General features: G+C 37.8%; 2 protein-coding genes across 5 annotated transcripts in view; one reads left to right on the forward strand and one right to left on the reverse strand.

The window, feature by feature from the left end:
- Positions 1-21,050, reverse strand: part of POLR3A (RNA polymerase III subunit A) — a 39,760-nt gene extending 18,710 nt beyond the window's left edge. For both annotated transcript variants that reach the window (XM_063337795.1, XM_063337794.1), the window contains exons 1-20: positions 20,862-21,050; positions 20,219-20,354; positions 19,561-19,698; positions 18,844-19,015; positions 18,233-18,387; positions 17,174-17,413; positions 16,099-16,261; positions 15,769-15,905; positions 15,071-15,174; positions 14,217-14,358; positions 13,539-13,679; positions 12,218-12,287; positions 11,390-11,517; positions 9,750-9,888; positions 7,605-7,769; positions 7,113-7,285; positions 5,811-5,922; positions 4,559-4,677; positions 2,317-2,454; positions 465-635 (exon numbers count right to left, since the gene is read on the reverse strand). In XM_063337795.1, the coding sequence (XP_063193865.1) occupies positions 465-635; positions 2,317-2,454; positions 4,559-4,677; positions 5,811-5,922; positions 7,113-7,285; positions 7,605-7,769; positions 9,750-9,888; positions 11,390-11,517; positions 12,218-12,287; positions 13,539-13,679; positions 14,217-14,358; positions 15,071-15,174; positions 15,769-15,905; positions 16,099-16,261; positions 17,174-17,413; positions 18,233-18,387; positions 18,844-19,015; positions 19,561-19,698; positions 20,219-20,354; positions 20,862-20,905 (2,787 nt within the window). In that variant the 5' untranslated portion in view covers positions 20,906-21,050. The remainder of the gene's footprint in view (positions 1-464; positions 636-2,316; positions 2,455-4,558; positions 4,678-5,810; positions 5,923-7,112; positions 7,286-7,604; positions 7,770-9,749; positions 9,889-11,389; positions 11,518-12,217; positions 12,288-13,538; positions 13,680-14,216; positions 14,359-15,070; positions 15,175-15,768; positions 15,906-16,098; positions 16,262-17,173; positions 17,414-18,232; positions 18,388-18,843; positions 19,016-19,560; positions 19,699-20,218; positions 20,355-20,861) is intronic.
- Positions 21,051-21,082: 32 nt separating this feature from the next.
- RPS24 (ribosomal protein S24) lies at positions 21,083-27,408 on the forward strand. Of its 3 annotated transcripts, XM_063337797.1 has the most exons (7): positions 21,087-21,193; positions 22,234-22,299; positions 22,657-22,866; positions 23,318-23,428; positions 24,303-24,320; positions 26,454-26,489; positions 27,300-27,408. In XM_063337797.1, the coding sequence occupies exons 1-5, from the start codon at positions 21,191-21,193 to the stop codon at positions 24,306-24,308; spliced, it is 396 nt and encodes a 131-aa protein (XP_063193867.1). In that variant the 5' UTR covers positions 21,087-21,190; the 3' UTR covers positions 24,309-24,320; positions 26,454-26,489; positions 27,300-27,408. The 3 variants fall into 3 exon arrangements, with proteins under 3 accessions (XP_063193866.1, XP_063193867.1, XP_063193868.1); XM_063337798.1 differs by lacking the exon at positions 24,303-24,320 and having other exon boundaries at positions 21,089-21,193; XM_063337796.1 differs by lacking the exons at positions 24,303-24,320; positions 26,454-26,489; positions 27,300-27,408 and adding an exon at positions 23,552-24,224 and having other exon boundaries at positions 21,083-21,193.
- The last annotated feature ends 523 nt before the right edge of the window (positions 27,409-27,931 follow it).

Here is a 27,931-nt window from a genome sequence, read left to right on the forward strand (position 1 = left end):
TACCATTCTCCAGACATCACAGTATGTCCAGAGTTATTCAACAACACATCAGGCCTCTGACCTAAGAAACAGTCCAACAGAAAGAATACGCGTGTCTTGATAGATTCTATGATTCTGTGATTTAATAAGGAATTACTTTGTGTGATAAGTTCAGTCCGGTACCCAACTAAGCCAGTAGTAATTTGTCTACTGAGCTGGGTATTAGGCCCTAGAACTATGTCTACGCACAGAAGAAAATTCTATTTTTCACAACTTATACACAGTTTGGTCCTAGCTGCTCTGTTCTAATGTAAAAAATATCTATAACTCCTAGCATACACATGCTGAAAGACTGATCAGGACCATTCAAAAAGGTAACTTAAAAATAAGTTCTTCAACTGAAACAATTCTCCCCATAATTTATTACTTCCTCCTACGTGCTTAATAGTCTTCACACTTCCAACAAAGATTTCAGCATTTCTTACTCTGATGTTGTCTAGAACTCGCTTGAATTCCAGTGGTTCATCCTTCCCTTCCATGGCTGCAGGATCCAAGCCATCACCTCCATAAATAAACTGTATAATATCACCAGTAGAACTTCTGACTGTCAAATCATACTGTGAGCAAAGATCTTCAAGGGACTTTACCAGCCGCCTCTGAAGGGAAAAAAAAACAAAAGTGCAAGGAAAGAAAATAGGATCCTTTTAAAAATAGCTATTGATTGGAATTACAAAAAGTATAAAAACCGGACTCAGGAAAAATATGACACAGTGATAAGCAGGCATGAAAACCTATTTTAAGTCATACATTATCCCTAGGGCTTTACTGTACATTCCCTAGAACATGAAAACCAACAATAATAAAATTTAAAGCAACACCACAATTCTCCATATTTAGAAATTCCATCATATAGGAAACTTAACGCTAAGCCACAAGAATCTATTATAGTCTGAGGAATTTGTTGTGGGTTTTTTTGTGTGTGGTGTTGGGTTTTTTTTTTTTTTTTTTTTTTTTTTTGACAGAATATTCATGTTCTTCCAATCAGGTTTATTTCTCAAGCAATACAACACTTTTCGCATATGGAAGCAAAATCAGTCAACGATTATCTTCATTGATAAAAACGAAAGAACTTATCCATTAAAACCAGTAGGTACTGGTGTTAGCTACTCGTCTTACGTTAATAAATTACATTGGGAAATTCCCTTACTACCATTTTCCTTCCTCTGCCTAAAAAAAAAAAAAAAAAAAAAAAAGCACATTATGAAGCATTGAAGCATTAGTGGTTGAAAACGTTTTAACTTGAAAGATGTTATTCTATGAAACTAAATTAGCTCACTAAAGAATATAAATTGGTAATTTTTTTTTCACTGAGGATGAAAATGATAGTGAAATATGTGTTAAGATTTTTTTCTTTTTTTTTTAAATTCCACAGTCCAAGTGCTATAATTTATTCATGTAGACTGAAAGTTGATAAGGAAAAATATTTTGCAGGTTGCTTATTATATTTACATATATTTGTATATACTTAACACATATGGAAACATTATTCTGTTAGTTTGGGAGACAAATGGTCTAATTAGTCACCCATTCCAACAAGAATTGATTTCTGTTTTTGTAGAGTAACTTGTATTATCTCTCAAAATGTCCCCAGCCCCAAATTAACTTCTCTACTGTTAAAATGCTACGTAAGTATTTTCACTGAAGCCTTAAGACTGCTTATAATAGCAAGAAGCTTTGTTGGAGGAAGCTTTGTTTTCACAGGAAATACAGACAAAGACACTAACACCTTACAGAAACTGAAGTCCAAGTTTATACGGCCAAGGGGTTTGCTACCTAAAGAGTACAGATACTGAAAGGGAGCTTTAGCCATATTTCTGTCATCCAGAAAAATCTATTTTTTAAGTAGCCCAAACTAGGGATTTGTGTTTTCTGTTTCTCATTCTTGAAACACCATATCTGAAAAAGCACTTACAACTCAACTCTATGTTATAATGTATGCACACAATTTCCATCATTTAGGTGGGTTTTTGGAACACACACTACATAGAAAGTAGTCCTCAATAATTCCATGTAACAAGGGCTTTTACCACCCATATTAAAGAGGAAAAAGCTTAATACAAGCATGTTATCGTACCACTGCCTGAGGTCTGTTTTATAAACCTCCTGTCTACTGGAGGGAAGTAATTTATTTCACGGTATAAATTACCCTGTTACATTAAAAACACACACACACACACATAACGTACACACTTCTCCCCCACCCCTCACCTTAACAAATATGTAAGAAATATCCTCCTTTTGCAAGGCTGATAAAACCCCCACTCCACTGACAGTTACCTGCATATATCCAGTTTCGGCTGTCTTTACAGCTGTGTCAACCAGACCTTCTCGACCAGCCATTGTATGAAAAAAAAATTCAGTGGGAGTCAAACCAGAATAGAAGCTATTAGCAACAAAGCCTTTTGCTGCTGGGAGCTACAGAGAAGAGTGGAGCAAAAAAGGTTAAAATGCATATGTATGCTCTGTAGTCACATTACAGAAAAACACATTGTATGTCATCTAAATCCTTTCAGACAGTTAGCCAATACATACACAAAGAGCAACCATCTCAGCTGCTTTTAGCTTTGAAGTTCAACGTTTGTATTTTAGATTTGAATAAAGGCTTGCCTAGTTCTCCCAAACTAAAACAACAGACTGACTTTCCTACAAGCCTTGTCATGCTTCTAGCCGTTCCTTGCAAACACTACACGCCTTATCATGCTTCTAGCTATTCCTTGCAAACGCTACACAACTTCTAACTCTTTGGCCTCCCTCAAAGTCACAAAAATTGAAAGGGCAATAAAAACGTTCACTTTGCAATAGTATAGCAAAAGGTATTTGCAGTGCTGAAGACTAAGGAATTCAGAAAAAGTATGACTGGAGGTATGGATGTAACATTCTTTTGAATGGTTTGCTCTCACCTCTGAAAGGAGTTCTTGCCAATGAACTTTATGCAGGTGTCCGTTTCAGTCAAGTAACACCAAACTGCCTCCATGATCACATAGAACAATGTATGGGCTACAAAGAGGTTCATCTTAGAAGACCCCTTTTTGCTGTTATTTAAGGGGCAGTGCTTTCTAAATCAGTAAGAAAGCTAGAGTTAAAATTCAACTTTTTCCTTCTTATCTAATCCATGAAGTATTTTTTCTTTAATTTATTCAGGAAAGAAATGATTTTATGTTACAGAACTCAGAAGTTGAAATTTGGACATTCAATGTCAAATGCAAATGGCATGACTACCATCTGACACTTGAATTATCTAACACACTAACAAGATTAATAGCTGGTACCTAGAAATTTCTCTACTGATCATTAGATTTCAGACAGCAGTTTAAAAAAATGAATCTCACTGACTTGTATTAACAACTTGTCCTGGTTTGAGCGACACAGGACTAATTTCTCTTCTAACGCTTGGGAAAACTGCACTTTTAGAAGACTCTGGCATCTGAATTTGTGAAAATATTTACTTTATAGCCAGCTGCGGTACGTGGGTTTCAAGGTCTTAGTGTTTTTGAGCCTAGCCAGGTGCAGGGATGAGGAGGAGTGAGACCTGGGGACTTGACCCAAGCTGGCCAACAGGATTATTTCATGCCACGTGAATTATTTCACATTCAATATAAATTAGCAAGTTTGCTGCGAAGCTCTCTCTCTCCCCCTTGATGGCAGTGATCCAGAAAACTTTTTGCCCCGGTGCCAGACCCCTGAGCCCTTCCCTTCCTCCTGAAGCTGCCGCGCTCGCAGTGTCTGACATTTGCTGTCCACTACCGGGAGCGCACAGCTTCATGCTGATACAATTGGCTGAGTATAACGCTCATATGTTTTATATTGGTACTGGGATCAATATCGGTTCTTTAGTGTTATTAATGTTAATTATCTAGTCTTATTCTATTAAATCTGTTTATATTTCAACCCTCAGGTTTCCTTGTTTTTTCCCCCGATTCCCCTTCTTAGGTGAGGGAGGGGTCAACAGATGATAAAATAATTCTCTAAGCAACAACAAATTGTGGGTTTCTCAAACCGTAACAGAAGACGACTCCTTACTGCTTCATGTTGAACAGAACTCAAACACAGAATGTTAAGAGTAGCCCATGATATCTGTCTGTCTTAGCAGAAAAAGAAAAATACCAACAGACTCCAGAACGGTTTATCTGGCATGTTTCACCTGTCTAAAGACACCAACACACTCCCAGCAGTTTTTCTGAAAAGTCTTAGTGCAGTGAAACAGAATGCAAGAGAGAAATTTAAAAAGTTATTTTTAGGACTCTGAAGAGAATCAAAAATGTATCATCAGACTTACTTTTATTTTACTAAATTAGAAAGGTCTAAGCAAGGCTTAGCCACAAAAATTCAAGCTAACTAGGCCATTCACAACACTACCGTTAACTCCCAAATCACATTCAAAACTTCTTACATTCACCATATGCAATTTTTTTCCTTCACCATGTCATGACAACACATCCTATCACGCATCCTTCTTAAAATGGTTTAAGGCAACTTGTTTCACTTTTCATTACAGTGTATTGTAATCATACAGAATTACCTTAGAATGTTTCTCAAAGTGAGGCAAAGATCTGTTCTCAAATCCATCAGGAACTCGGGACCCACTGATAGCCTGCTGACCTACACAAGCAATCATCTGGGATATATTAATAAAGGAGCCTGAAAAGAAAGAAAAAAGTAATCATCTCACTCATAAATGAGAAATATCAGTGCTCCTCTGATGAGCTATCTTCATTTCTACGAAGATGTATTATTTAGCTTCGTAATTTGCAAAAAACGCACTTAGAATTGCAACAGTTAAAGAAGCTTTTCTGTTACTTGGCCTGTAAATTTATGTTCAGCACTTAGGCTGACTTAGTTGTCAGTCCGCATATGATATAGAGCTAACAACTCCATTTAAAATTTTTTCTTTGGGTCATAGACATTCATGCCACCACTATTTGACTACAGTCCATATATTATCCTGTTTTGTATTATGGATTGCGTTTTATACAACCCATTATCCTAAACTACAGATTTTGCTTCACAATTTCTTCAATAAACTTTTTAACAATATTTTTTTTTTATGAAGGGTTCAGTGCCTACCAAGATTCCTAGAACAAATTAAATCCCACAGAATTAAGTCACTAACTCAGAAGTTGTATTTGCTGAACATGTTTGCAAACAATGCCTCCCCCCACTGCAAATTATACACTTAATATATCCTCCTTCTTCGATTTCAGTATTTCTTTAGGAATACAAAATGCCACTATGAGGCTTTCCACAATTTATTGGAGATGGATAAGTAAAGTTAAGGATTAAAGCGATTTCTTCAAATTCTCACAGAAAACAAAGGAAAGCTCAGATAAGAATTTAAGCATAAAACAAATATTTACTACACAGGTGGTCCTTCAGAAACAAAGCAGTGAAGATGGCTGAAATGTTAGTTCCAATTCTTAATATATTATTTCCAGTTGATTTTTGCATGTGATACAGATACTTGAGGTCAGAAATGCAACCAAAAACTTTTTGCTGATTAATTAATTCAGGTCTTAAGAACATCTAAAGTTCCTAGAGGATGTTTTTTCAACTTGTACTCAAAATTTAAAGACAGAAAAACTAGCACATCAGCTTGATTTTAATTAACTGTGCCCAACCTGTACTTACTGAGAGGAGGCACTTCAAATCTATCTGACATGAACTTAGTACTTGCACAACTGACTGTCTAAAATAAGCTGTAAAGACAGAACAAGTAATTTTGACAACAGTCATGGAGCAAACAATCTACTTCCAAAGCTGAGCTATGTCCCTACCTTTAGAACCACAGAGAGCCATGATAAGGGGACTGTTGCTCTTGTCCAGTTCTCTGAGACAAGCACTGCCAGCGTGGTCTCTGATAACAGACAGTTCTTTAAGGATTAAGGCCTGAAATCCAAGATTTCAAAGATTCAGCATTCATTAAAAATACCATGCACAAACAGTACTCTACCACTTGCCAGCAATACATTATTCAGTAGTCAAAGGGAATTCAAAGAGAAAGAAACCTAGACCTTGCTTTGGGTAAAAGAAGTTTAACTTTTAACTTACACAACTTTCCAGTTTGCTGTATAAAAGTCTTTATTGGGATAAGACAGAGGTAACCAGGGACAAGACAAACTCTTTTGTCAGCAGCACCAACTTAAGCTAAACCGAGCACTGAACTGAGGTCTAAGACTCCCTGTGCTACATAAAAAAAAAAAAGTAAGTATTTTTGGACTGCTTTCAGAGAGTACAATGCTAATACCTCCAATTGTTAAGAACATAACTGCATCAAAAAACCCAAAACATTCTAGGACATACACACGTGTCTGAAAAGAGGAAGAGTAGAAAAGACTGCAAGATACTTCTTTCATCCAGAGTGACACTTCAAACTGGACAACTGTGGCAGTACCTTATCACAGGGTGGGCTTTTCTGATTGTTTTTTGTTGCTATTGTGTTGGGTTTTTTCTCTTTGTTCTTTCTACTTTTTTTTTTTTAAAGGTAAAAACTAGACATTGACTAGCCAAAACAACGAATGTGTAAAACCATTAAAGACAATGAAGAGAGTGTTCTTCATAAAGTCCCTGTCCGTAAGATTTTGGGCAACATTTGCTGCTCTTCATCAAAATTTCTACAGAAAAAAGAAAAAACCCAGCATAACCAAAGTCCACTTAACTTCTGCCCCAGGAAGGGGCAAGAAAACACTTGCATATAAACAGATCTGTAACTAAAGGAATGTTTTGCTTCTTGGATTAAGTTTTCTGTTAACTGTTCTTTATTAACTTACAAATATTGATAAACGCAATTAATCCCATTTCAGTTACCTATGTAATTTTATTCTCTTATATGTCACCCCAACACATTGAGTCAGGAGGGAAGAAGGATCTCAGTTATTTAGTACTTAGCTAACATTTTTAAATGCATACAAGCATCTACATGTTAAGCCTAGACAGACTCAGCTAAAGCTGCGTACCTAGGGACCCTATTTGCTCATATTTTTAGGTTTCAGAAGACAACTTTGAACTTCAAAATTTACATGAATGTATTCATTAAGTCTCCATTCTAAATACATAATCATTTAAACTAAAAAATTTACCTCTAGTGTCTCTTCTGCAGTACAACCAGGCTGCTGCTGTAGCTTGCCAGTGTTCAGAGCTTCAATATACTCATCACACTTCTTATAGCCAGCATTCAGGAGCTCATACTTAGCTTTCAGCAGGCCCTGCCCAGGGGTTACATCACCAATTCCAATTGAAAAGCCACGATTAGCTATTATTGGGAAAAAAAACCCAAACAAAACCAGAAAAGATTATATTGATAGCTCAAACTCATATAGAGAAAACAAATTACAAATTAAACCGAAGAAATATTATCATCAGCAACTTTTATTTTTTCCTCCCATCATGTGACCATCATATGCACTTCATAAGCACAATCAGTTGTTTCACCGTTTCTATCAGCTTCACAGCTAGCTTACTTTTTTAAAACATAGTACATGATATTTGAAGCAAAAAATCTAGCTTGACTGGTCTGTATTTCTGCTTTAAGATGCTATTTTACACAGAAACATACTTCCCCTGTTACTTACAAAGATAGACAGGAGCAAGTCTGGCTAGTCGTGACATGGCATCTGCAGCTTCCACCTGTCCCCAGTCTCTCAGTAAGATGTAGAAGATATTGTTCTTGGATCCTGAACCTAAGGTTCCTTTGTCCATACTGCCACTCATCAACTCACTGTTTTGAATTGTGACATCTAGAAATAAAAAAGCAAAATGAATTAATTGATTAATTTCTAAAAAATTACTTAAACTCTAGTAATCAGTTATGGAGTAGGTTTTTAAATAAAAGATCTATTCATGAAAAGAACAAAACCAAAAGACATATAATATATCTGTAGAAGCGCATGAATAAGTCTGTAAGGGGAACAGGCTACAACCTGACCTTACCAACTTAAGTTAAAATGTGTTTCCCTTCCTCCTTAAAAAGGCAACTGTATCCAATTTAACACTTGTCTGAAACATTGTGAATAATCCTGTTTGTTGAAAATCTAAAAATAAACTTAATTAATCAGAATAAAGTCTTCAATCAATCTTATCTTGCCAGAAATAAAGTCCTCAATCATGCATGATAAACCAAAGTTATTTATTTGTTTATAAAGTAGAGCAACAAAATTTCAGAAGTGAAGTTACAGTTCTCTTAATCAAAGATTCTGCTATTCAATTCAACTCAATCACCTCTGGAGGCAGAGCTTAAATTCAGAAGACACACTGGACTCAGATGTCTCTTTAATTACAAGCACATGATAAAGACATCCATCTTGCCTGTAGGGCTGTACACACTGCCTCTTTTGGATGACTTCCTTTTGCTTCATTAGGAACCTTCCATTTAAGGCACTGAATCTTCAAGCAATTAAAAAGTATCTTCTGTACATGAACTTCAGACATATTTGCTATGACAGCAGTACAATATATGTTCACCCTCAACTTCATTATACATCTTTCAAAGAATAACTGGCATATTAGATGGATCCAACTTAAATCATTTTATGCAGAATGTTGTAGATGCTTGTACACTGTACTCTATGCTCAATATTTTCAATGTGAATTTAGGTAATCATCTACTTGAACCAGAATTCATTGCTCTATCACTTATTAAATACAAACAAAATATGACACCAGGATTTCTTGAGACTTTGGAGAATTTGCAGAGAAATTTCTGAAGAGAATTAGTGCTGCTTCAGAAATTAAGTTTTTTCAGAGACCTGAACAGAGCCACTAATGAAATCCAAGTTTTCTGTATCACTTGCTATTGTCGAACTCAGAAAATGGAAATTCTTCCCATACTTCCTAAAATGAAAAGACTGTGGAGCAAAGATGGCCTGTGTTCACATGGGTGTGAACAGGATTGCTTTGTTGCAATGTTCACCCCACATTCCTCAGAGGCTGAAAAAACTTGTGCCACCGTATTTATAACCAACTTCACAACCACTGAGTGGTCCCACCTTCTAAAGAAATCATTCAGTCTAGCGTAGAGTGGATTGTCCTAATTGGCAAATTCTTTCTCACACCAACATTACACGACAGAATTACTGTAAATCAATGGTTCTTCCCTTGGTTCCTTAACTCACACTTCTGAGCAGCAAGAGCCAAGCTAATCCTGCCTGCTCAAGTTCTCTCCCAGCTGTTACCACATGAATGTTAAATTAATAATAAGCAAAGCCTTGCTCATCTCCTACAGCCTCTTTAACCCTGATGCTTTGTATTCCATCTGCCACTCTGACTTCCCTAACTGGAAGGATACAGAAAGTTTGATATCCTAGGGATTCCTGTCTTCCCTACATATCCTAACTCCTTTCGCTGTTTGACTTTCAATCCCTGTATCACTATGCCCACTTAAGATACTAAATTTTTCCATTTGCCCTCTACACAACCACTTCCTAAGCTTCTTTGCTTTTATCGCTTTCTCGCCTTCAAGTACTACCTTAGTATCATGACAAGTCTAGCAACATACAAAAGAAACTTTATTACAAGAAAACACCCAAGTCTCTTCTTTGGTGTTCAGCATGACTTCAACTTTTGAGAAAAACTGCATAATTTTATTTTTCATTTCAGGAATACTTATGTGAAGTACTGCTTTACCTCCTACAGTGAGCTCAACAGCAACAAAATCAACAAAACAATAGCTACGATTTCTTTGAAGGCTTCTGAAACACATCTTCAGAAGCATCACTCACAAGAGTCATTGTAACACAGGTCTTCCCCTTTGCCACAATACTGTTTGCCCTTGGTTCGTAGATTGGCTTTTACGGGACAATCATCACTGGGTTTGAGAATCAGGCTGAAAACCTGTTTTCCTGTCCAGAGTGTTACAGGCTTAGAGAAAAAAAAAGGACAAGAATTAGGATTACAGAGTTTGTGCTACAACTACAGTAAAATAGCAAGCAAGAATTTAATTGTAAAATTGTTTTCTACACAGAACCTTTCTATGCTGAAGTATACTTGTAGAAGTGCATAGTAGCATTCCTTTGAATAGGGAACTACTATGCACTTTTATAGATATAACCATTCAGCCACCAGCCTTTTTATCTTTTACATAAGGGTATGTGCATGCATTTAGAGAAACATGCTCTATTGCTCCCTCTTACTGTCATGTTTCCCTTTCTGATTTAAAAAAAAAAAAAGGTCATTTCATTTCCCAAAGTGGTTGCAACATTTATAATTCCTTCTTTATATAGTGTCTTTGGTTTAAATTTTTAGGAGGTTAAAGATTCATGTAATTATGTACTTCCCTCAGCTGTAGTTAAATGTAAGTAACTGTTGCAGCTAGCACTAAAATTATTCACTTGGAGTGACAGAAGCAGTCAAAGAATCACTGCTCTTAGCTATTAGCAAAAGTTTCTATCTATTTACAAAATTCGCATTAGATATTGACTATAAATGCTCTGACCTTGCTTTAAATAAGTATTATTCATTGCCATTTCAATTTCACTTTTGGAATTTCCCTAATATTACAGTTATTGTTTTGAAATTAAATAAAGTGTATATATAAAAAAGAAAAGATGTATACATTTAGTGAGTATTTAACAAATTCGAAAATATACCAAACTCTCTTCAAACAATACTGTTTGCCTCAAATACAAAATTAATCACATACAGACACCCTTAAATGTATGTGAATTAATAACAGACCCTAATCTAATAAATGATTCTATAGCTCTCTTCAAAGTTTGTGACAAATACACAAATATTCTGCCCTTCATAATAAATATTTTGTGTACGTGATGTAACAGCAACAAAAAAAAAAACAACCCCCAAACAAAAACAAACAGACCAAATCACATAGCACTCATCCTCTTTAACACATTGCCAAGGTTAACAACTGAAGCATATTATTTCCCAGGTTTAATGTCTCTTTGATTTGGGATACTGAAACCTAGAACTGCTGAGACATTACTTGAGGGCACCCCAGGAATAAGTTTCTCCACTAGCCCCGTATTAGTCTGCACAGGCCATAACAGTGAGGTTACTAAGAACTTCTTATTTAAGTATCTTCTACTGACCACCAATAGCCAAGTGGCCTGTCTCACAGTAGCAGGATAGTAAGTAGCTGGATAGCTAAGTTTGAACCCTGAAGGAACCCTGCATATGGACTACACCATGCAAGGTTGACTGTTCAGCATCAGGAACCATCAAACAACTTCCACATAGCTTTGACCTGGAAATCTGATCCTTGCACTTTACAAATACAAAATTTCATACAAAACTAACATCAGAGAAAAAAAGAACTGTCTCTGCTGTGCATCACCGTGGGTCAAGAACACACAACAGAGAAAGTCTTAGTAACATTAAAAAAAAAAAAAATAGTTTGACACACCTTCAGAATTGCTGGAGGTGGAAGACGAACTTTAATCTTCTCATCCTTGCCAACCAGGATAGAAGCAATAATTTGACAGGCTTTGGCTCGATCAAAAAAGGTATCTTTTAATGTAAGAAGATAGGCACCTAGAGTGTAAAAAATTATTAATGTGACAGTCTAAAATGAGATAAACTTTACAAGCTATTGCATATTCAGTGTCAATTACTTCATTCTAATACTACTAGTTACCTACTTACTATGCAAAATTCCAACAGTTTAGACCACTTCAGTTGCAAATCCTTCCCAGATTATTTTTTTTAATTGCTCCAGACTCAAATTTCTGAAAATTAAAACCAGTGCATTTCTATAATCTATTCTTCCCATCAGACTCCATTCCATAGGTAAAAAGGCAGCCTCAGCATTAATTTTTGTACACTTTCTTCCTTATGTCCATCGGACATTTCCCAAAGAATTAAGGAAACTTGAAGGTACTTACTGTAGTTTAAAACTCATTTTTGAGTAATAAATTCAACTCCTCTACCGTAGTCATAAGCAGTTTACATTGTTTACCTAATGTATACAAAGATCCCAAACATTCATTTTCTCTGAGAGAGAAATACTACAATACATACACAAAGGTAATAATGATTGCACCTACAAAGGTAGACAGTATCAGAAGAGATTCTAAGGACATAATTATACTTCAGACTAACAATGGCCTTACTTTCCTAATGTCACTTTGACTTGTGAAAGGAGAAATTTTTTAATTAATATAGAAAAATTCTCAAAAATAGGGGAGGAAAAACTGTTAAATCACACAGCTCTAAAATAAGCTTATATACACACCTGTGAGGAAATCCTGAATAGCAGCAATGAGAGGTTCTCCATTTCTTGGTGTTACCAAGTTAGCTTTAGTCTGTATGATAACAAGAAACAAGAAAAATACACATTTGAAGACATTGCTATGTCAGTTGTTATTCAGAAAGAAACTTACAACTTAAGACAGTTATTTTAGCAAAAAAGGTTAAAGCTTATTCTAAATCAAAGTACAGCTGTCTTCAAGAAGATAGACAAAAGGAACTAGAAGTTTCAGTTTACCACAGTCCATGCAAATCTATTGACGGTTAAGGAATAATTTGAGAGTAGTTACTGGAAATTGGATATTCTATTTCCAAAGCAGAGGTTGCAATCAACTTGATGTGTTTGGTAAGTTACTGTTCAAACAGGGCAGGGAAAGGAAGACAAGCTAGCTTTTAGAATCTAAGAAGGTACAAAAGAGGTTGTGCTCACTACAGGGAGCTAGTGAAATATTGCAAGTTGTGTGGTCCCTACTGACATGTAATAATCAAGCTAGCCACTTCCACTAGCCCCACCTTCTTATGCCCTACTCAGACTACTGCTCTAGTAAATCATCCCCACCTGTGCAGCACAATTTTGCCTGAACTGTTCACAGGCCCACACATGGAGGGAGAAGTTTTCTTTTTAAGCTCCCAAACCATTTCAGCAAGCCAACACATGCTGCACCCAACAGTTGTGTTGGTACATCTGAAGTAGCACCGGCATTCAGTCACACAGAAGCAGCAATGTACTGGAAAATCCTCAGATTGTTGCTACTGACTCTACTTCCACACCACAGATGGATGCCTGCAACCATCAGATCCCTCTTTATCTACCCTCCCTTCTCCCTTTTTCCCCTGCCCTAAGAGCCTACTGTCTCCTGCCTTCTCCGGTAAACTGCCTTCTCCAGTACAAGCACGCTATTGCTGCCTCATTTCCAGTTGGCCTGACCGCCTGCAGTTGCTTGGCTGTCAGACCAGAAAGCAAAGCACAGATCTCTTTAGTAACAGAGCCACCCTATTTTGGCAGCAATCACTAAGGACAGTCAGGCAGAAGTGTTACTTATGACACCCACTTACTTAAAACCACTGAATTTTCCACGCATGTGAAATATAAGTTTATTAGACTACCATTGCGTAACAGTCCTAATTTATTCTAAATTCCCTTTTGCAGAGTTTTCAGGCAGCTTCACAGTTGCACATAATCCATACCCAACAATCTTGCTAATATTTCATATTTCAAGTTACTTCAAGTTCAAGTTTCTTAACGCAAGTTAAGAAATACAGGACTCAGCCTACCTGTCAAATCAACCCCAAAGTTATCTACATACCCCCATTAAAACAAGCGCTTCTGCTTTTGCTTCTTCTGTCTGAGGAAGGTGAAGGTTCATCTCATCTCCATCAAAGTCTGCATTGTATGGTGTACAGACACATTCATTAAATCTGAATGTCCTATGAGGTTTCACTCTAGCCTGCAAGAAAAAAAAAAAAAAAAAGAGAAAAGAAGTGATGCACATGCACTCAAGCACGCTAAAAGATGAAACGTCATGCCCGAGTGCTTCCTTGTAGGCTTTATCCTTTCTTTTTATTACAGGCATAAGTCAAAATTTCTGATTATAGGATTTAACACAACCAGGAACTGATAAAAATTGTACTCTGTTATATTACACAAGTGTAGCTAGTAACTTAAATTATTAAGAACTTACACAAAGCACAGAAAACAGCATGCTTTGTAGAGATCACATCAACTCTACAAAAATGAAATGCTTACACAAGAATAGATGCCGAGGTCAATTATGGCTATTAACAGAATTGTCCAGACAGCATACTGTCTAGTCACACATCAATTCCCATGCAAAGGCACAACTGCGCTGTATTCATGCTCATGCCCGTGCAGTGTTTCAGAAGCAGCTGTTTATTTTTGTGTGCGCAAGAGAAACATCAGCAAAGGTAAACCACCTAATATTCAGGGATGCGCTACCTGTATGTAAGGCTGTGTGCACACTTACAATGTGAGCCATGATGCTCAGCTTATGAAGAGAGGGCTGTCGATTGAACAGGACTATGTCACCATCTATAAGATGTCGCTCCACGATATCACCAAACTTCAGTTCCTGGGCCATTTTTTCTCGGTTTCCATATTTCAAAAACCTTATAGTAACATGTAACAATGGAGCCAGAAAAAACAAAGTCAGAGATGTAAAGACAACTGAAAATAAATTCTGTGTTTATACTGCAAGTACTTCCATTAAATCTTGGAGTATTCATATCACAATAACTATAAAACAAGAGTGGTGTGGATTACATCATTAAACATCATCCCTGCTGTTATTTTAAATAATGAAGTGACATTAGTTAAAGCTACAGCTATTAGTAAAACAAGTAAGAAAAAAGTATTTACAAAACCAAAGAATTTGCTTCAATTGTATCAGAGAGTATAGGAAATATATATATATACACCATATACCATCACTTCTTACTGCCCATAAACTGACTGCAGATTAGGTCTCCCATGAAAACAGTGAGTACAACATGCCCAAAAGTGTCTGTTTTCATTTATCTCTGTACTACACCCTCTATTCCAAATGAGAGATACTCAGTCATTAAAAAAATAAATACATATATCTCTAATTGCAGTTCACTATCATTCGTATGTACACTTAAGTTTAAATCCAACAGATTATCTAAAAAGAAATTGTACGCTAAACCTGAGGGGTTCATGACAATTTCTTTGTTGCTGCCCTTTATGAAAGATTCTAAAAATAAATTTTAATCCCTGTAAGGTGTAACTGTTTTTACACAGCAGTAAGAACAAGTTGATGGGGAGAGATAAGAAGTGAATGATTACAGATAAGCATGATACCTTTTCATCTGTGTGTGCCTTTGCTGTATGAAGTTGGCTCCAGGATGAACATCAGGACCGTTACGAACAAGTTTCCTCATAAAATCAATATTAGCTTTGTTCACCTGTTGCATAAAGACTTCAATCAGAAACAAATGGAACACATTTCAGGACCTCTTGTTTATGCTGGTGGCTTTTGTGTTTTCAAATTTTAGCCTCAACTGACAATCCCCCTCACAGCCTCCAGCTGCTAAAGGGAACAGGTAGGAAGGAACAGAGAAGGAAAATGCAAGCCACTCTTAGAGCACAACATCAGAGTGAAATTAAATTAAAAATCTGAGAAGTCAATTCAGAAATAAAAAGACCCAACCACTCCTTAGACAGATAGACCAACAAATAAAGCTATGTATGAATTAAAAAAAAAATAAAAAAAAAAAAAAAAAAAATCAAGCAAAACTCTCCTCTCTTGATATGTCAACTTCTTACACCATATGCCTTCCCAGTACTTGCATATGTCTGATAGTACACTGTTCATTTACCAGTAGCAACAGAACTGGCAAAGTATCACTGAATGACATTTTGAACATAAAAGCAATACATTCACTGTCTTTTACAGTAAGGCTATAAAGAAGGACAACACTGATATCTGGTAAAAAAAAAACAACAACCAAACACCAAACAACACAACATAGAAAAGGTTTTGGTTCTACACTACTTACCTTTTCAGGAAAAGTTAGTATTTTAGCAACATGAATAGGCACTGCTACTTCATCTATTCTTAAGTTAGGGTCAGGTGAAATGACTGTTCTGCCAGAGAAATCCACTCGTTTTCCAGACAGATTGCCTCTAAACCGACCTAGCGAAATAAGCAAGTGAAAACTCTGTTATATAAAAGTTGTTTTCAAAATGTTAAGACAGCACATTAGGAAATCTTTCCAGGTACATCACTGAAGCACAACACAACAGTAGCAGAGAGATGTTTTGGAACAGCAAATATCTGTGGCTTAATGAAAAAAAAATAATAATTAAAGACAGCTTTCTAGACAAACCTTGCTTTCCCTTAAGTCTCTGAACAAAACCTCTGGTCCATTTTTTAGGTGCCATGTTGAGAGGAATTCCTGAGAGCTCACTGTTAATGTACAGGGCACACTGCAGTTGAAGAAAGTCCCAGTCTTCCATAATCATCTGTGTTTTAGCTCCTGATATCCTATGCTAAACAAAATAGTCATCCAGTTCAGAAAATAAATATAACAACACATAATAAACTAGCAAAGAATTTTTCTGATACAAGTACTACTCTTTGAAAATAATATAAATAAAATAACTTTATAACAGGATGCATATTCCTATAGCATAAGACCATTCACAATAGAACCCAGAAAAAAAATTTCTTTTGACTAGCACTGGCTTTGGACAAATAGTCAGAACACTATGTATTTGTTTAAATTGTGTTTTTCCCAAGCCACTGAAGTGACGCTTCCTTCCTTGCAGCCAGGAAGACCATCAGTAGTTAACAATTTTTTAATCATGGGAGAGTCATCTCTCACTTGATTTTGTTTTCCTGACAAAAGACCAGTTTTGAAAAGCTTGAGAAGTATTAGTCTGGTAGAACTGTTCTTCTAAACAAATGATAAATTGTCAAATTTACTTCTAGTCTCCACTTGATAACCATGCTAGCCGAAGCCTGATTTCTTAAGAACAGATAGTGGAATAAAGAAAGGACAAAGATGTAGTAAAAAAAGAGGAACGTCTACATGAAAAGAAAATAAAAACAAACCCAAAAAACAATAGGTATAATGTTTTCGTTGTTAAGTGACCACTCAAAAAGTTTCATAGTCAGGGGTGGAGGGAGAAGAGTTTACAGACCAGAACAAACGAAAAATCATTTCCCATGATCCACCAGCAGAACTGCAGCAGATCCTATCCTGCAATCAGTCAGTCAGCCACCTCCACTTGAAGCAAGTTTCTCTATTTTTTTCAATAAAATTCCAAATGACGTAGCAGTACAGTACAGACCACTCGCTTGATTGTAAATAGTAAGACAAGTAAAACCATTTGCTATATTCAATCCTAACCAAATCTTTGTGAAGGCAACAGTCTCTGAGAGCTTAAAGGATAACTCACCTTTTTTATTACATCATTGAGGAAAATTATCTCTGTCAGTTTCATTGTTAAGTCATCTTCGTTGGTGCCAGACTTCAAGTCACTCACCACAGAGGGCCTGATACACAGTGGAGGCACTAAGAGTCGCCTGAGGATCAAATCTGAGGGTTTACCTGCTTCTGGGTTCATAAGCAGCAGAGGGATATCTTCTGCTGGGATTCTTTTGAAGAGGTTCAATACTACCAAAGGATTTAAGTTTTCCTACAAAAAACATTGGAGAAAGGCATAATGTAAAAGTTTCAGTGCTTCCCCTCTTCCCTCATTTACTGGTTGTTCAAAAATAAAGCATTTTAAAAAGACAAACAGATAAGAACTATGTATGCAAAACAAAACTACCCTATTTTATCCTGAACTAATACTTTCAGCATCTCAGGTACTAACTTGCTATTTTCCTCCCTTTCTTTTTTTTCCTTATACATTAGTGCATTAGTGTTTACTTCTCATCATGTTTTTTTTTTTTTTTTTTTTTTTTTTTTTTTAGAGTATTTCATAGTTACTTCTCAAAGCAACTCAATAAGCCTCTTACAACAAACTTATGGTACATTGCATTAATTTTCTTAGTAGGAATTAACATGAATTACAGTACTTTCTGAACTTTTTTTTAAAAATAATTTCTCTGTTCTTAGTACAGCTACTCCTGCAGTATAAGAAACTCCAGATATTTGTTACTTTTTCCATCTAAATGTGTACCCCAGGATCTCCCCAGCTTTCAAAGAGCAGAAGGAAACAAAACTGCACACAATGCAAAGCTGAATGACAAAAGATTTAAATAATTGTCTCCTCTTTCCTTCTCAACATTAAGTTCTTATGAAGAAAAAAAATTTCTGTGTATTGTAATAATTTCAGAGCTACAGTAAATCTACATGTACATGCAGAGCTTCTATGGGCTTGTCTATACAGACAGAGAGCTATGTATCAGAGCAGATCAATAAACAAAATTTCCCATTTTTGCAAACCTTTAAGGAGTTTTATTTCAAGCACAAAAACTAGCAGAAAAATTGAAGTCATAATAAAATTCACCTGAGCTCTTCCCAGCAAGGGTTCTACTTCTTTGTTGTGTTCTATGGCAGTTTCAAAGGACTGGAGAAAAGTAGATACTAATGGATCTACCACTTTCTTATTGGTCTTGTACTTTTCATGTATTATTTTCAACAAGCCACACTTCTTCACAGTTCCTGCAAGCAAATAAACATGGATTTTTTTTAAAACAACAAAACCACCAAACAACAACAAAAAAAACCCAATAAAAAACGAAGTTCAATCATAACTAAAGTCTACAAATACTTCTAAGTTAAGGTATTGATCACTGACCATAGCTCCCAATATTTTTAAAAACGTGTTAAATGGGGTTTTTTTGCCATTGTTCAAGTATCAAATATTGATTACTACCATGAATAGACACCACATGAAACAAAACAAGCAACTAAGACAATGTCTCTATCCACATAACTGAGATGTAAGCAAGCACATGCTTGGCATTAAGAATGCAATTGCCTGATTCTTAATAAAGGCCAGACAGAACACCCATTAGCTGTGGAACAAACAAGGATATTCAAGATTTTGATACCTATCACAGCCACCATATTAAAACCCATCACAGCAGATAACTACCGCTAACTGCCAACACTCACCATTAAAGGCACCACAGTAAGGACAAGTGTTTTTCTTTCGGCACTTTTCAGACACTTTCTTTTTTAGCCCTCTCTTCTGAAGATATGTAAGGCCAGGTCGCTTCAGGTAATCCAAGAACTGTTTTTTTTCTTCCACTGAGAGCATGATATGGCAACAGGTTTTACAGATCATCTAAAACATAAATGCATATAACCACAGTTGTTTAACAGACAGAGTTGTAACGTCTACTGTAACAGTTCTAACTACAGTTCTTCAAGAGAGGGCAGGTGTTTTGAATGAAATAAGATGGTATTGGTTGAAAGACCAATTCATATGCTGCAATACACAAAAGAAAGTATATGGAAAGAAAATTTACAGTTAGTGAAGCGAATCCTTATCAAAGGTCTGTAGAATCTTAAAATTCCAAATATAAAACAAATAGAGCTTTTGTTTACTGTGATGTCCTAAAAGGCAAGTCATACCACATACACTCAATTCAAACTATAACAGAAAAATAATGGATTACATTAATCAGTCAGAGATTACTTAAAATAAAACAGATGTATTTACATCACTAAGACTGGTATTTAAATACATTTATTTTACAAAACACACAAAGATAAAATTTATAATACAAGCTTATTTTGGTCTTCTCATTTACTCTTTCAAGCATAATCCTTTTGGATAATTTCCTTTTTACACACCAGAAAGTGACGACAAATCAAAAATGTGTTTACCTGTAAGATGCCTATCACAGCTTTAAAGTATCCAACATGAAAACAGGGCAGTTCTAAGTCAATATACCCATAATGTCCTAAACAATCAGCTAGGTTTTTTCCACAGGTTTCACAGGGGCGGTCTTTTTCACTGGTTCCCTTTAGGAGGAACAGAACACAGAAGGAAGTTTAGCTGTTACCAACTGAATACACAAAAAATACAACAGTTCTTAAGCTAGTCAGCTATCCTGACACACACCCACAGCACTTACTCCTTTTCCCCAGCATCAGAAGCATGTCAGTAGCACTACATTCATGCCAAAACTTAAGAAAAGTGTCTTTCACGCGCAGGCCTTGATGATACCAGTGACATTAACCCATATGGATTTTGCAGCTGATCTACGGCCCGCTAATCTACAACGTGGTATTTTGTAGATGGATGTCTCCGGGTCTCTCAACACCTAGGCAGAGAGAACTTATCTCCTGCCTCAAGAGAATACTTCCCTGAACCATCCAAAAGCACAAAGAAAGTAGTTGTCACTGCAAGTGACAGTCTATGCAATTCAACCAGAGATGCATTTGCATATATATTTTGTAAATTTCAGTCATCCCAACTTACCTTTAACTACTTCAAGTAATTCTACAAAGATAGTTTGGAAAGAAAAAAAATGGTTCTCACCATACGATGGTCAAGTACTCCATACTGCAGCGGAGAGTGATGATTGTCCTGACTGTACAAGTTTTTGCTAACCACTTGAATGTGAGCTTGCTGGCGCATCTCTTCTGGAGATTTCATGCCAAAACAGATGTGGCTTCTAGAACGGGAAATTTCACATGTATGTATGTGCACATATATATGCAGAAATGCTTATAAGGACAGGCATGCACACACATATGTATTTAAAAGCAACACAGAGGAGGCTAAGTTGATTCCCTACATAACTGGAGCAGGCTCTTTTGGGGTAACAATACAAAATAGAGTTGTTTTGTAGTAAGTTGGGGGCTGATATCTGGTAGATTTATCGATGTTCTCGGGCAGCCTTACAGGTGTTCACACGTCCAGCGGCCTGCCAGCAGCCTGGGCCTGGCGCTTCGAAAAGGGGAGAGCCGTAACGCTAGCCACCCTCATCCCCAGCGCACTAAGTTCCTTCCCGTTCGTTTCATAGCGCTTGTGCCACCCACTGGGATTTCTGTTGCTCGCCGCCACAGCCACCGGGCCCACCCCGCGACAACACCGGCTCCCTCGGCGGGGGACCGGCGCAGCAGCAGCCCAGGATCCAACCCCCCGCCGGGCAGGATGCCGCCCCAACCGCCACACTCACATCTTCTTGGCCACATCCGTCTCCCTGAACTGCTCCTTCACCATGGCGGCGGCGGGGGAGGAGGAGAGGGCCCAGGGGTAGCGGGGAGGAAAAGAGGGACCAAGCAGTAACCCCTCAGCGACCGGCCCTCAGTGACCAGCCAGGCTGCACGCGGCAGCGAATGGCCAACTATGCGCCTGCGCGCATAACCCACCCCTTCCGGCTCTGGGACAGACACCCCTCCACGCAACCCCGCCCCCTGCGCGAAGGACCCCTGCGCCGCCTTATGATTGGCTGCGGGGAGGTCCTCCTTCCTTTTCTCGCTCGCTGGCAGGGAGGCCGCCGCCAAGATGGTGAGTGACCAGGTTTGGCCGGCAGCAATCCGGGCCCTGCTGCCGCCATCCTGGCCCCCTGGGGCTCCTGAGCGGCTTGTCCCCTGCGGGCCGGCCTGCCCGTAGCGGGTTGTGGGGGTATGGTGGAAGCTGAGGGGGGAATGTTGTCCCGCTTGGGGCCGGGGCTCCCACGGCCTGGGCGCGGCGCGGCGGTGCCGGTTGGTAGAGGCGAGCTCCGGGGTGTGGGCCGGGGCCTGTGCTGGGCCTGCTGTGTGGCCTTGCTGCTGGCCAGTGAGAGCAGCACTGGGCTTTGACAGTAGTGCGGTATCGCGCTCCTTGGTTTAAGGTGCTAAAGGGCCGCTGTAGATGATGCTTGTTTGTTAGTGTTGTGGCTGTTATTGTCTGAAAGTGTTTAGGAAGTGATAACACGTGGGTTTGTTAATCACAGGATCATGGAACGGTTTGGTTAGAAGAGACCTTAAAAGATCATTTAGTTCCAGCCTGCTGCCCTGGGCAGGGACACCTCCCACTAGACCAGGTCGCTCAAAGCCCCATCCAGCGTGGCCTTGAACACTTCCAGGGATGGGGCATCCACAACTTCCTTGGGCAACCTGTGACAGTGTCTCACCACCTGCAGAGTAAAGAATTTCTTTTAGATATCTAATCTAAATTTTCCCTCTTTCAATTTAAAACTGCTATCCCTTATCCTAGTGCTACACTCACTGATAAAAGAGTTCCCCCCCATCTTTCCTGTAGGTCCCCTTTAAGTACTGGAAGGCTGCTATAAGGTCTCCCTGGAGCCTTCCCTTCTCCAGGCTGAACAATCCCAACTCTCTCAGCCTGTCCTTGTAGCATAGGTGCTCCAGCCTGCTGATTGTTTTCGTGGCCCTCCTGGCCCTACTTTATCTGTAGTCCAGGACTAGTCCACTTAAGTTATGAGTTCACTGTAAGCATCTGAGAGACTACTAACTGTTGCTGTACTGTGCGTTTATAAGTTTATTAAACTTGAATTGTATGTTTTGTTATTGTTTTGCTTTACTATTTTGTATCTTCTCTTACAGAATGACACAGTGACCATCAGAACCAGGAAGTTCATGACAAACAGGCTGCTTCAGCGGAAGCAGATGGTAAAAGAATACAGAAAATTGCCTTTAATTGCTTGTCGATTGGTTCTGGGCTGCAGGTGTTCTTTAGCCACTATAAGCAAGGGATCCTTAAAACCTCTTGCGTTCTTGTTGTAAGAGTTTGAAGATTTAAATGTGTTGATGCCTGCTGAAGGTAAATCTTGATGGTGAGGTAGTGAGTTGTTTTGCCTTTTGAAGCAGGAAACTTATGAACGCTTTTGTATCAAATTAATAATACTTTCTGCTCTTAATGTGGGTTAGCTTGAGTGTTAAGCTCATGGTGGGACTGTAGCACCTGGCTGTTGTACTGGATATTAACCTTCTCTTGCTTTTATGCAACTTGTAAAAATTCCTTCTTAGGTGATTGATGTTCTTCATCCTGGGAAGGCCACAGTCCCCAAAACAGAAATCAGGGAGAAGCTGGCAAAAATGTACAAGACGACCCCTGATGTAATTTTCGTCTTTGGCTTCAGAACTCACTTTGGTGGTGGCAAGACAACAGGTTTTGGCATGATCTATGATTCTCTGGACTATGCAAAGAAAAACGAACCAAAGCACAGGCTTGCCAGGGTAAGTTTTCTGGTAACTTGAAAACAATTAGGATGAAGTGTTTAGTGGTTCATGGTTTACATGTATAAAAGCTAAAGTTTTGTGAAAGTACCGTTGGTTTACTCAGAGTTATGTAAGAGGTATAGGCTAGCTTCTGTGTTTGCACAGTAGGGTTAAGGTTTTTTAATGTTTATTATAAGGGAATTGGGAGAGCAAAATTGATGGTACCAGTGATGTTTAGCAGTAATAGATAACTAACCACTATTAAAGGTCTTGAAGAAGCGTAAGAGATGAGACAGATACATACCCAACTTTGGTGCTTATATTCTGTGTTGAATCATTCATTAGCTAGTAACCTTATCTCACTCCTTAGCTAATATTTCAAATTTAAACAGTATTCGGAGAGTCCAGGAATAGTAAACTTCAATTCAGAGAAACAATATTAAATGCAACTTTGCTGGTTTTTTAATAGCATGGCTTGTATGAAAAGAAGAAGACTTCTAGGAAGCAGCGAAAGGAGCGCAAGAACAGAATGAAGAAAGTCAGGGGCACAGCCAAAGCAAATGTTGGTGCCGGCAAGAAGGTAGGATGAGAATATCTGTAAGCTAGAGTGGGCATGCTGCCTTTGAAATGTTGATAAAAAGTTGTTCAACAGAATAACATTGTTTTTCTTCCATTTCTTTTCACCTGTTCTACTGGATAACAGAAGGTAATCTGTGTGGTGTTGTATAGCTTCTTATCAGCTCAGTAGCTTAGTTTTGCTCCTCACTGCTGCAAGCTTAGCTGATACAATGTGAAATAATGCTTCTTAAAATGATTGTTTCCTACATGTCACTGGAATGAAAGTTAAAATTCCGTAAATCTAACAGTATTGCGCTAATCTCATAACTCAGCCTTGCAATGTACAAATTAGATTTTCTTAACACTTGTTACTCGGACTACCTAAATATCTAATACTTACTCCACCAAGTTACTGTTATTTATGGTGTTATTTGTAGAGGAGATTTTGTTAAGGATGTGTGGTGTTGTAGATAGTGAAGACAGTGTGTAAATAAGGTAGAATGCCTGCTTTATCCTGTCTTTGACTGATTCCCAAGACAGTGGGGGTTTTTCCCCTGGTGGGAGCTTCCTATGCTGTGGCTGAACTTGATGCAAGCTTTTCAGGTGAGCAGCTTGGAGAGAGACAGAGTTCTGTTATCATTAAATAAAAAAACCCCACCACAACTGAGGAGTAACCTGGGTGTGAAGATGGTTATATACCTTAGCAGTTTTTTATCCTCTGAAAAATACTGAGTAAGCTGTGCAGCTAAATGGGTTTTTCCAAGTGTTTTAACAAGGGAAGATAGGGCATTGAGATTTGACACTTAGCTCTCTAGCTGCTAAAGTGCTTTGACATCTTGAACTTTAGTAATCTTCACTTTTGCTTTTTTTCCTCCTTTCTTGGAATTCTCCATCAGAAATGAAGTATCTAGCAGGTACTGAAAATGGGTATGGATGTGATGACTGAATTAAAAAATCACTGAAACACGTGTTCATCTGTTTAATTGAAGCACTGTACTGCCTTGCATGCATGCTTGTTTGAAAATTACTTCTGTCCTGTAAGGATTCAGATAACTACATAATGAAATTTATTCTGTGCAACTTAGAAATAAAATTTGGCTAATAATGAACAAGATCTTTGAAACTAGTGAAACAACATTAAAACAAGGAATTCCAAATGAGAAGAAATCAAAGAAGCTCAATGCTATTCATCTGAGGCATTGGTTCAGAACACCCCAGGTTCTGATTCAAAGTAGTACAGTGCAATTGCATGTGTAAGTTGACCTTTGTGTGAAAGTAGTTGTGCATCTTTATGAAAACTAAGTCACATCACAGCTTTGTGCATTTGAGATGGTGGTTGGGAACGACACAGCTGTCAGCATTAAACTGCATTTAACTATTGGCCTACAGTATTCCAAGTTAAGACACAACCCACAGTGATTGCTATGTGAAATTAGATTCTTCACTTGCTGTATAAGTGAAGTTCTTGTTATCATTGGATGGAAATAAACCAATGTTGCTGTGAACTACTAGGTAAGATTTGGTGCCCTTGTCCTTTCTGCATTAATGCTGTTTTAATAATGAAGCCCTACAGTTGTTTACAGTATAACAGCACAACTGAGCATTTGGTGTAGTAGTAACACTAACATACACCCTCTCGTCAATGTCAAGGGAATCGTGTAGTGCTGCACTGATACCAGAAGTATGGAGGAACTTCTTGAATTTGGCACTTGAAGGTAGTTGAGTGTTAGTACAAAAAATGGTTAAGTGACTGTCACTTGAATTACTGAAGCTGTCCAGTTCATAGAAATTCTCTTAAAGCGTATAAACACTTCAGAAATCAAGACCAGGATCGTGTGCTGTGATAGTTATATAGCAGATGTGACTCTGCATCAAGTGCTTCTCAAATTAGCATGCAATCTCAGTAGTAGGTGAACTGCGTTTTGGATTAGAGGTTTTGTAATGTCTTTTAAAATTATATTTTAGTTGATAAGTATGCATGGGTTAGATCTTATTTGTTCATCAGTTTTGTTAATCTTTGTGTCCTCGCATTAGGCGTAAACTAAAGACAAATTAATTTACATGCTTTCTGGAAAACTTGGTTGAGAAGAGTTCTGTGCTGCATCACAGGAAAAAGCTTGCGGAATACGATCATATCTTAAAGATTTGGCTTGAAAAATGCATGTTTAAACATAATAGTGTGGCATGGTTCAACATTGTTACGGCTGTGTGGAGGAATTTTTAATAGGAGTCCTGTAATATGTTTTGGAGTCCACCTGCACAATCTGTGAAAACTGTTTATCTCAACGATGTGTAGGCATTTGATTCTGAGACATCTTCAGGCAAGTCTGTATTGTTCTAAGAGTTTTGTACCATGTAATCATGAAAAATACTGAAATGGGGAATCATTCTTGAATAGCTTTTCTTGATCTTTTAAGTCAGACATCAGCTGTACTGACATCTGACTGTTTTTCTTTGTTGTTTCCTTTCACTTCTCACTCCTTCAGAATTCCCAATCTGGTTTCCTTGCAGTTTCAAAAGTGTTTTAAAGTAGTTTGCTATTTATTACATTCTGTAGCTAGCTGAAATCACAAGAAAGTTTGCAACAAGCAGGTACAGACACCTCTCACCTAGTGTTTGCATTCAGATTCAGACTGTATGCAAAAAAGACTCTCGCTACCCCTTAATGTCACAACTATGTTGTTGTGACAGCCTTTGACACGTAAGCCTTCCAAACAGAAATGTGTTTGGTTTTTTTTAACAAACTTGATCGGAGGTGTGGGTGGATAGGCACTTCAAACCAGGGTAGCCTGCCTTAGGAATGCAACTGAACGTGCCGTTGCATTCTTAAGCTTTAAACAACTATTGTTGGGCCATTTTTGAGGGAATGCATGAAATTTAGGTCTTAAGCCTCTTCAGTAGTCAAAACTGAGGGCTTCCTATCACATTTCACGGTAGTAACTGAAAAAGCGTATTGTGTCAGTAAAAAGCCTCAAAGCTCCATCTTCTACGGTAATAGAACTTTCATAAAACTATTCTCTTATTAATTAATGCTTTTTCTTTTTCAGTAAATGAACATACTTCAGATGGAAAATGGATAACAGGTATGACTTTAGAATGCCTTGTAAGGCTAGACATTCAGTAGCCTGTAGTCATTACGACATAGGTGACATAGGATGTCACATAGGATGACATAGGTCTAACGCTGATTTATGCAAACACTGTGGTACTGCGCTCATATAGAACCCAGTGCAAGAGTTTAAGACTAAGACTGTTGTGCTTCCTGCTGAGTTGCTAATTGATGTGACATCCACTTACATGAAATACTTGATTAGTTTAAAGACTGAAATAATAAACGAGGCAGTTCAGATTTATTACTCGGTTGCTAAAACTGCTGTGAATTTAGTCTTACTGTAAACAAGACTTATATTTTTCCATTTGTAGGTATGATAAGGAACAAATATTTGTTGTTTTCTTATAGATACTTATTTCAAGTAAATTCCTTGTAAACAAACCTGATACTCTTTTAGACAAGTCCTAGACTATGTATCTTTGCTGCAGAAACATTAGTGAGTTGGATGTGTTGTGGACAGTAAGTGTTACAGACAAAACTCTGATTTTATTACTAATAGTCTGAATGACTCATTTTAAAGCAACTTAAACTGTCTTGGAAGCTGATGTAGCGAGTATAATGTCTTAAACAGAAAGCTGGTAAAGCAATTGTAGCTTTTCTACGGAAATGCTCTAATCTAGGCTCTCACTTATTCCCATGACAGCACTGTGAAATTTTGAACCTTAAGAAAAGCAGTGTGGTTCACCTGACTTGTTTGGGAACCAGTTTTTTAGGCTCTGTAAAGGTATGACTATAAAAATGGTTTTAATTGTGTGGCACTGATGTATCTTTTCCTTTACAGACTACATTATTCTATGGAGAAGCATAGAGAGAATTTCTCTGGAAAGAAGCTGCTCATCTGGCTTTAACATCAAATAAACTATGTCAATAAAATGCTGGCTTGCCCTTTAGTTTTGATTCAAAAGTTACCATTTTGTAAAGTTTGAGAAATTCAAAATTGGTGCACTGTTTGCACTGTATTAAAATCTTTTCATAATTAAACAACTCTTGTTTTGATTATCAATTTGAAGTGAATCAGAGCTTTGTATGGATATGACCTAATTCCAAGCAGGCAGCATTAGTTCATGGAGGTGGGCATGCTTTTGTCATCTGGTGTACAAACTGATTTGGAAAGTCTTTTTAAGATGTGCTTGTTGGACTGCCAGTATCATAAAGACCTATAGAATGTAGCTGAAGGGAGAATAAAACCTGTAGACAGAGATTCAGAGCTGCATACTTCGACAGTTAAAATTTCTGCTAATGGAGTGAGGCATGACTTCCCTGTGGTTCCTGAGTTGTCAGGACAGGCTCTGGGGTCTGTTTCTGGTCTGCAAACTGCAGTATATCCCTAATTTTTCATGTGGTGCTGTTAAAGGAGTCATTTAAGATTGGATCAGTGGCTGGATGAGGCATGCTCTGCACTAGAAGTGCAGG

This window comes from Chroicocephalus ridibundus, chromosome 6 (assembly GCF_963924245.1).
Source record: "Chroicocephalus ridibundus chromosome 6, bChrRid1.1, whole genome shotgun sequence".
NCBI lineage: Eukaryota > Metazoa > Chordata > Aves > Charadriiformes > Laridae > Chroicocephalus > Chroicocephalus ridibundus.

Bases quoted from the DNA above. Each gene is read 5' to 3' on its own strand.
- RPS24 (XM_063337796.1), top strand. The intron at 22,867-23,317 runs GTAAGTTTTCTG...GTTTTTTAATAG, and splicing joins CAAAGCACAGGCTTGCCAGG to CATGGCTTGTATGAAAAGAA. The intron at 23,429-23,551 runs GTAGGATGAGAA...ACTGGATAACAG, and splicing joins ATGTTGGTGCCGGCAAGAAG to AAGGTAATCTGTGTGGTGTT.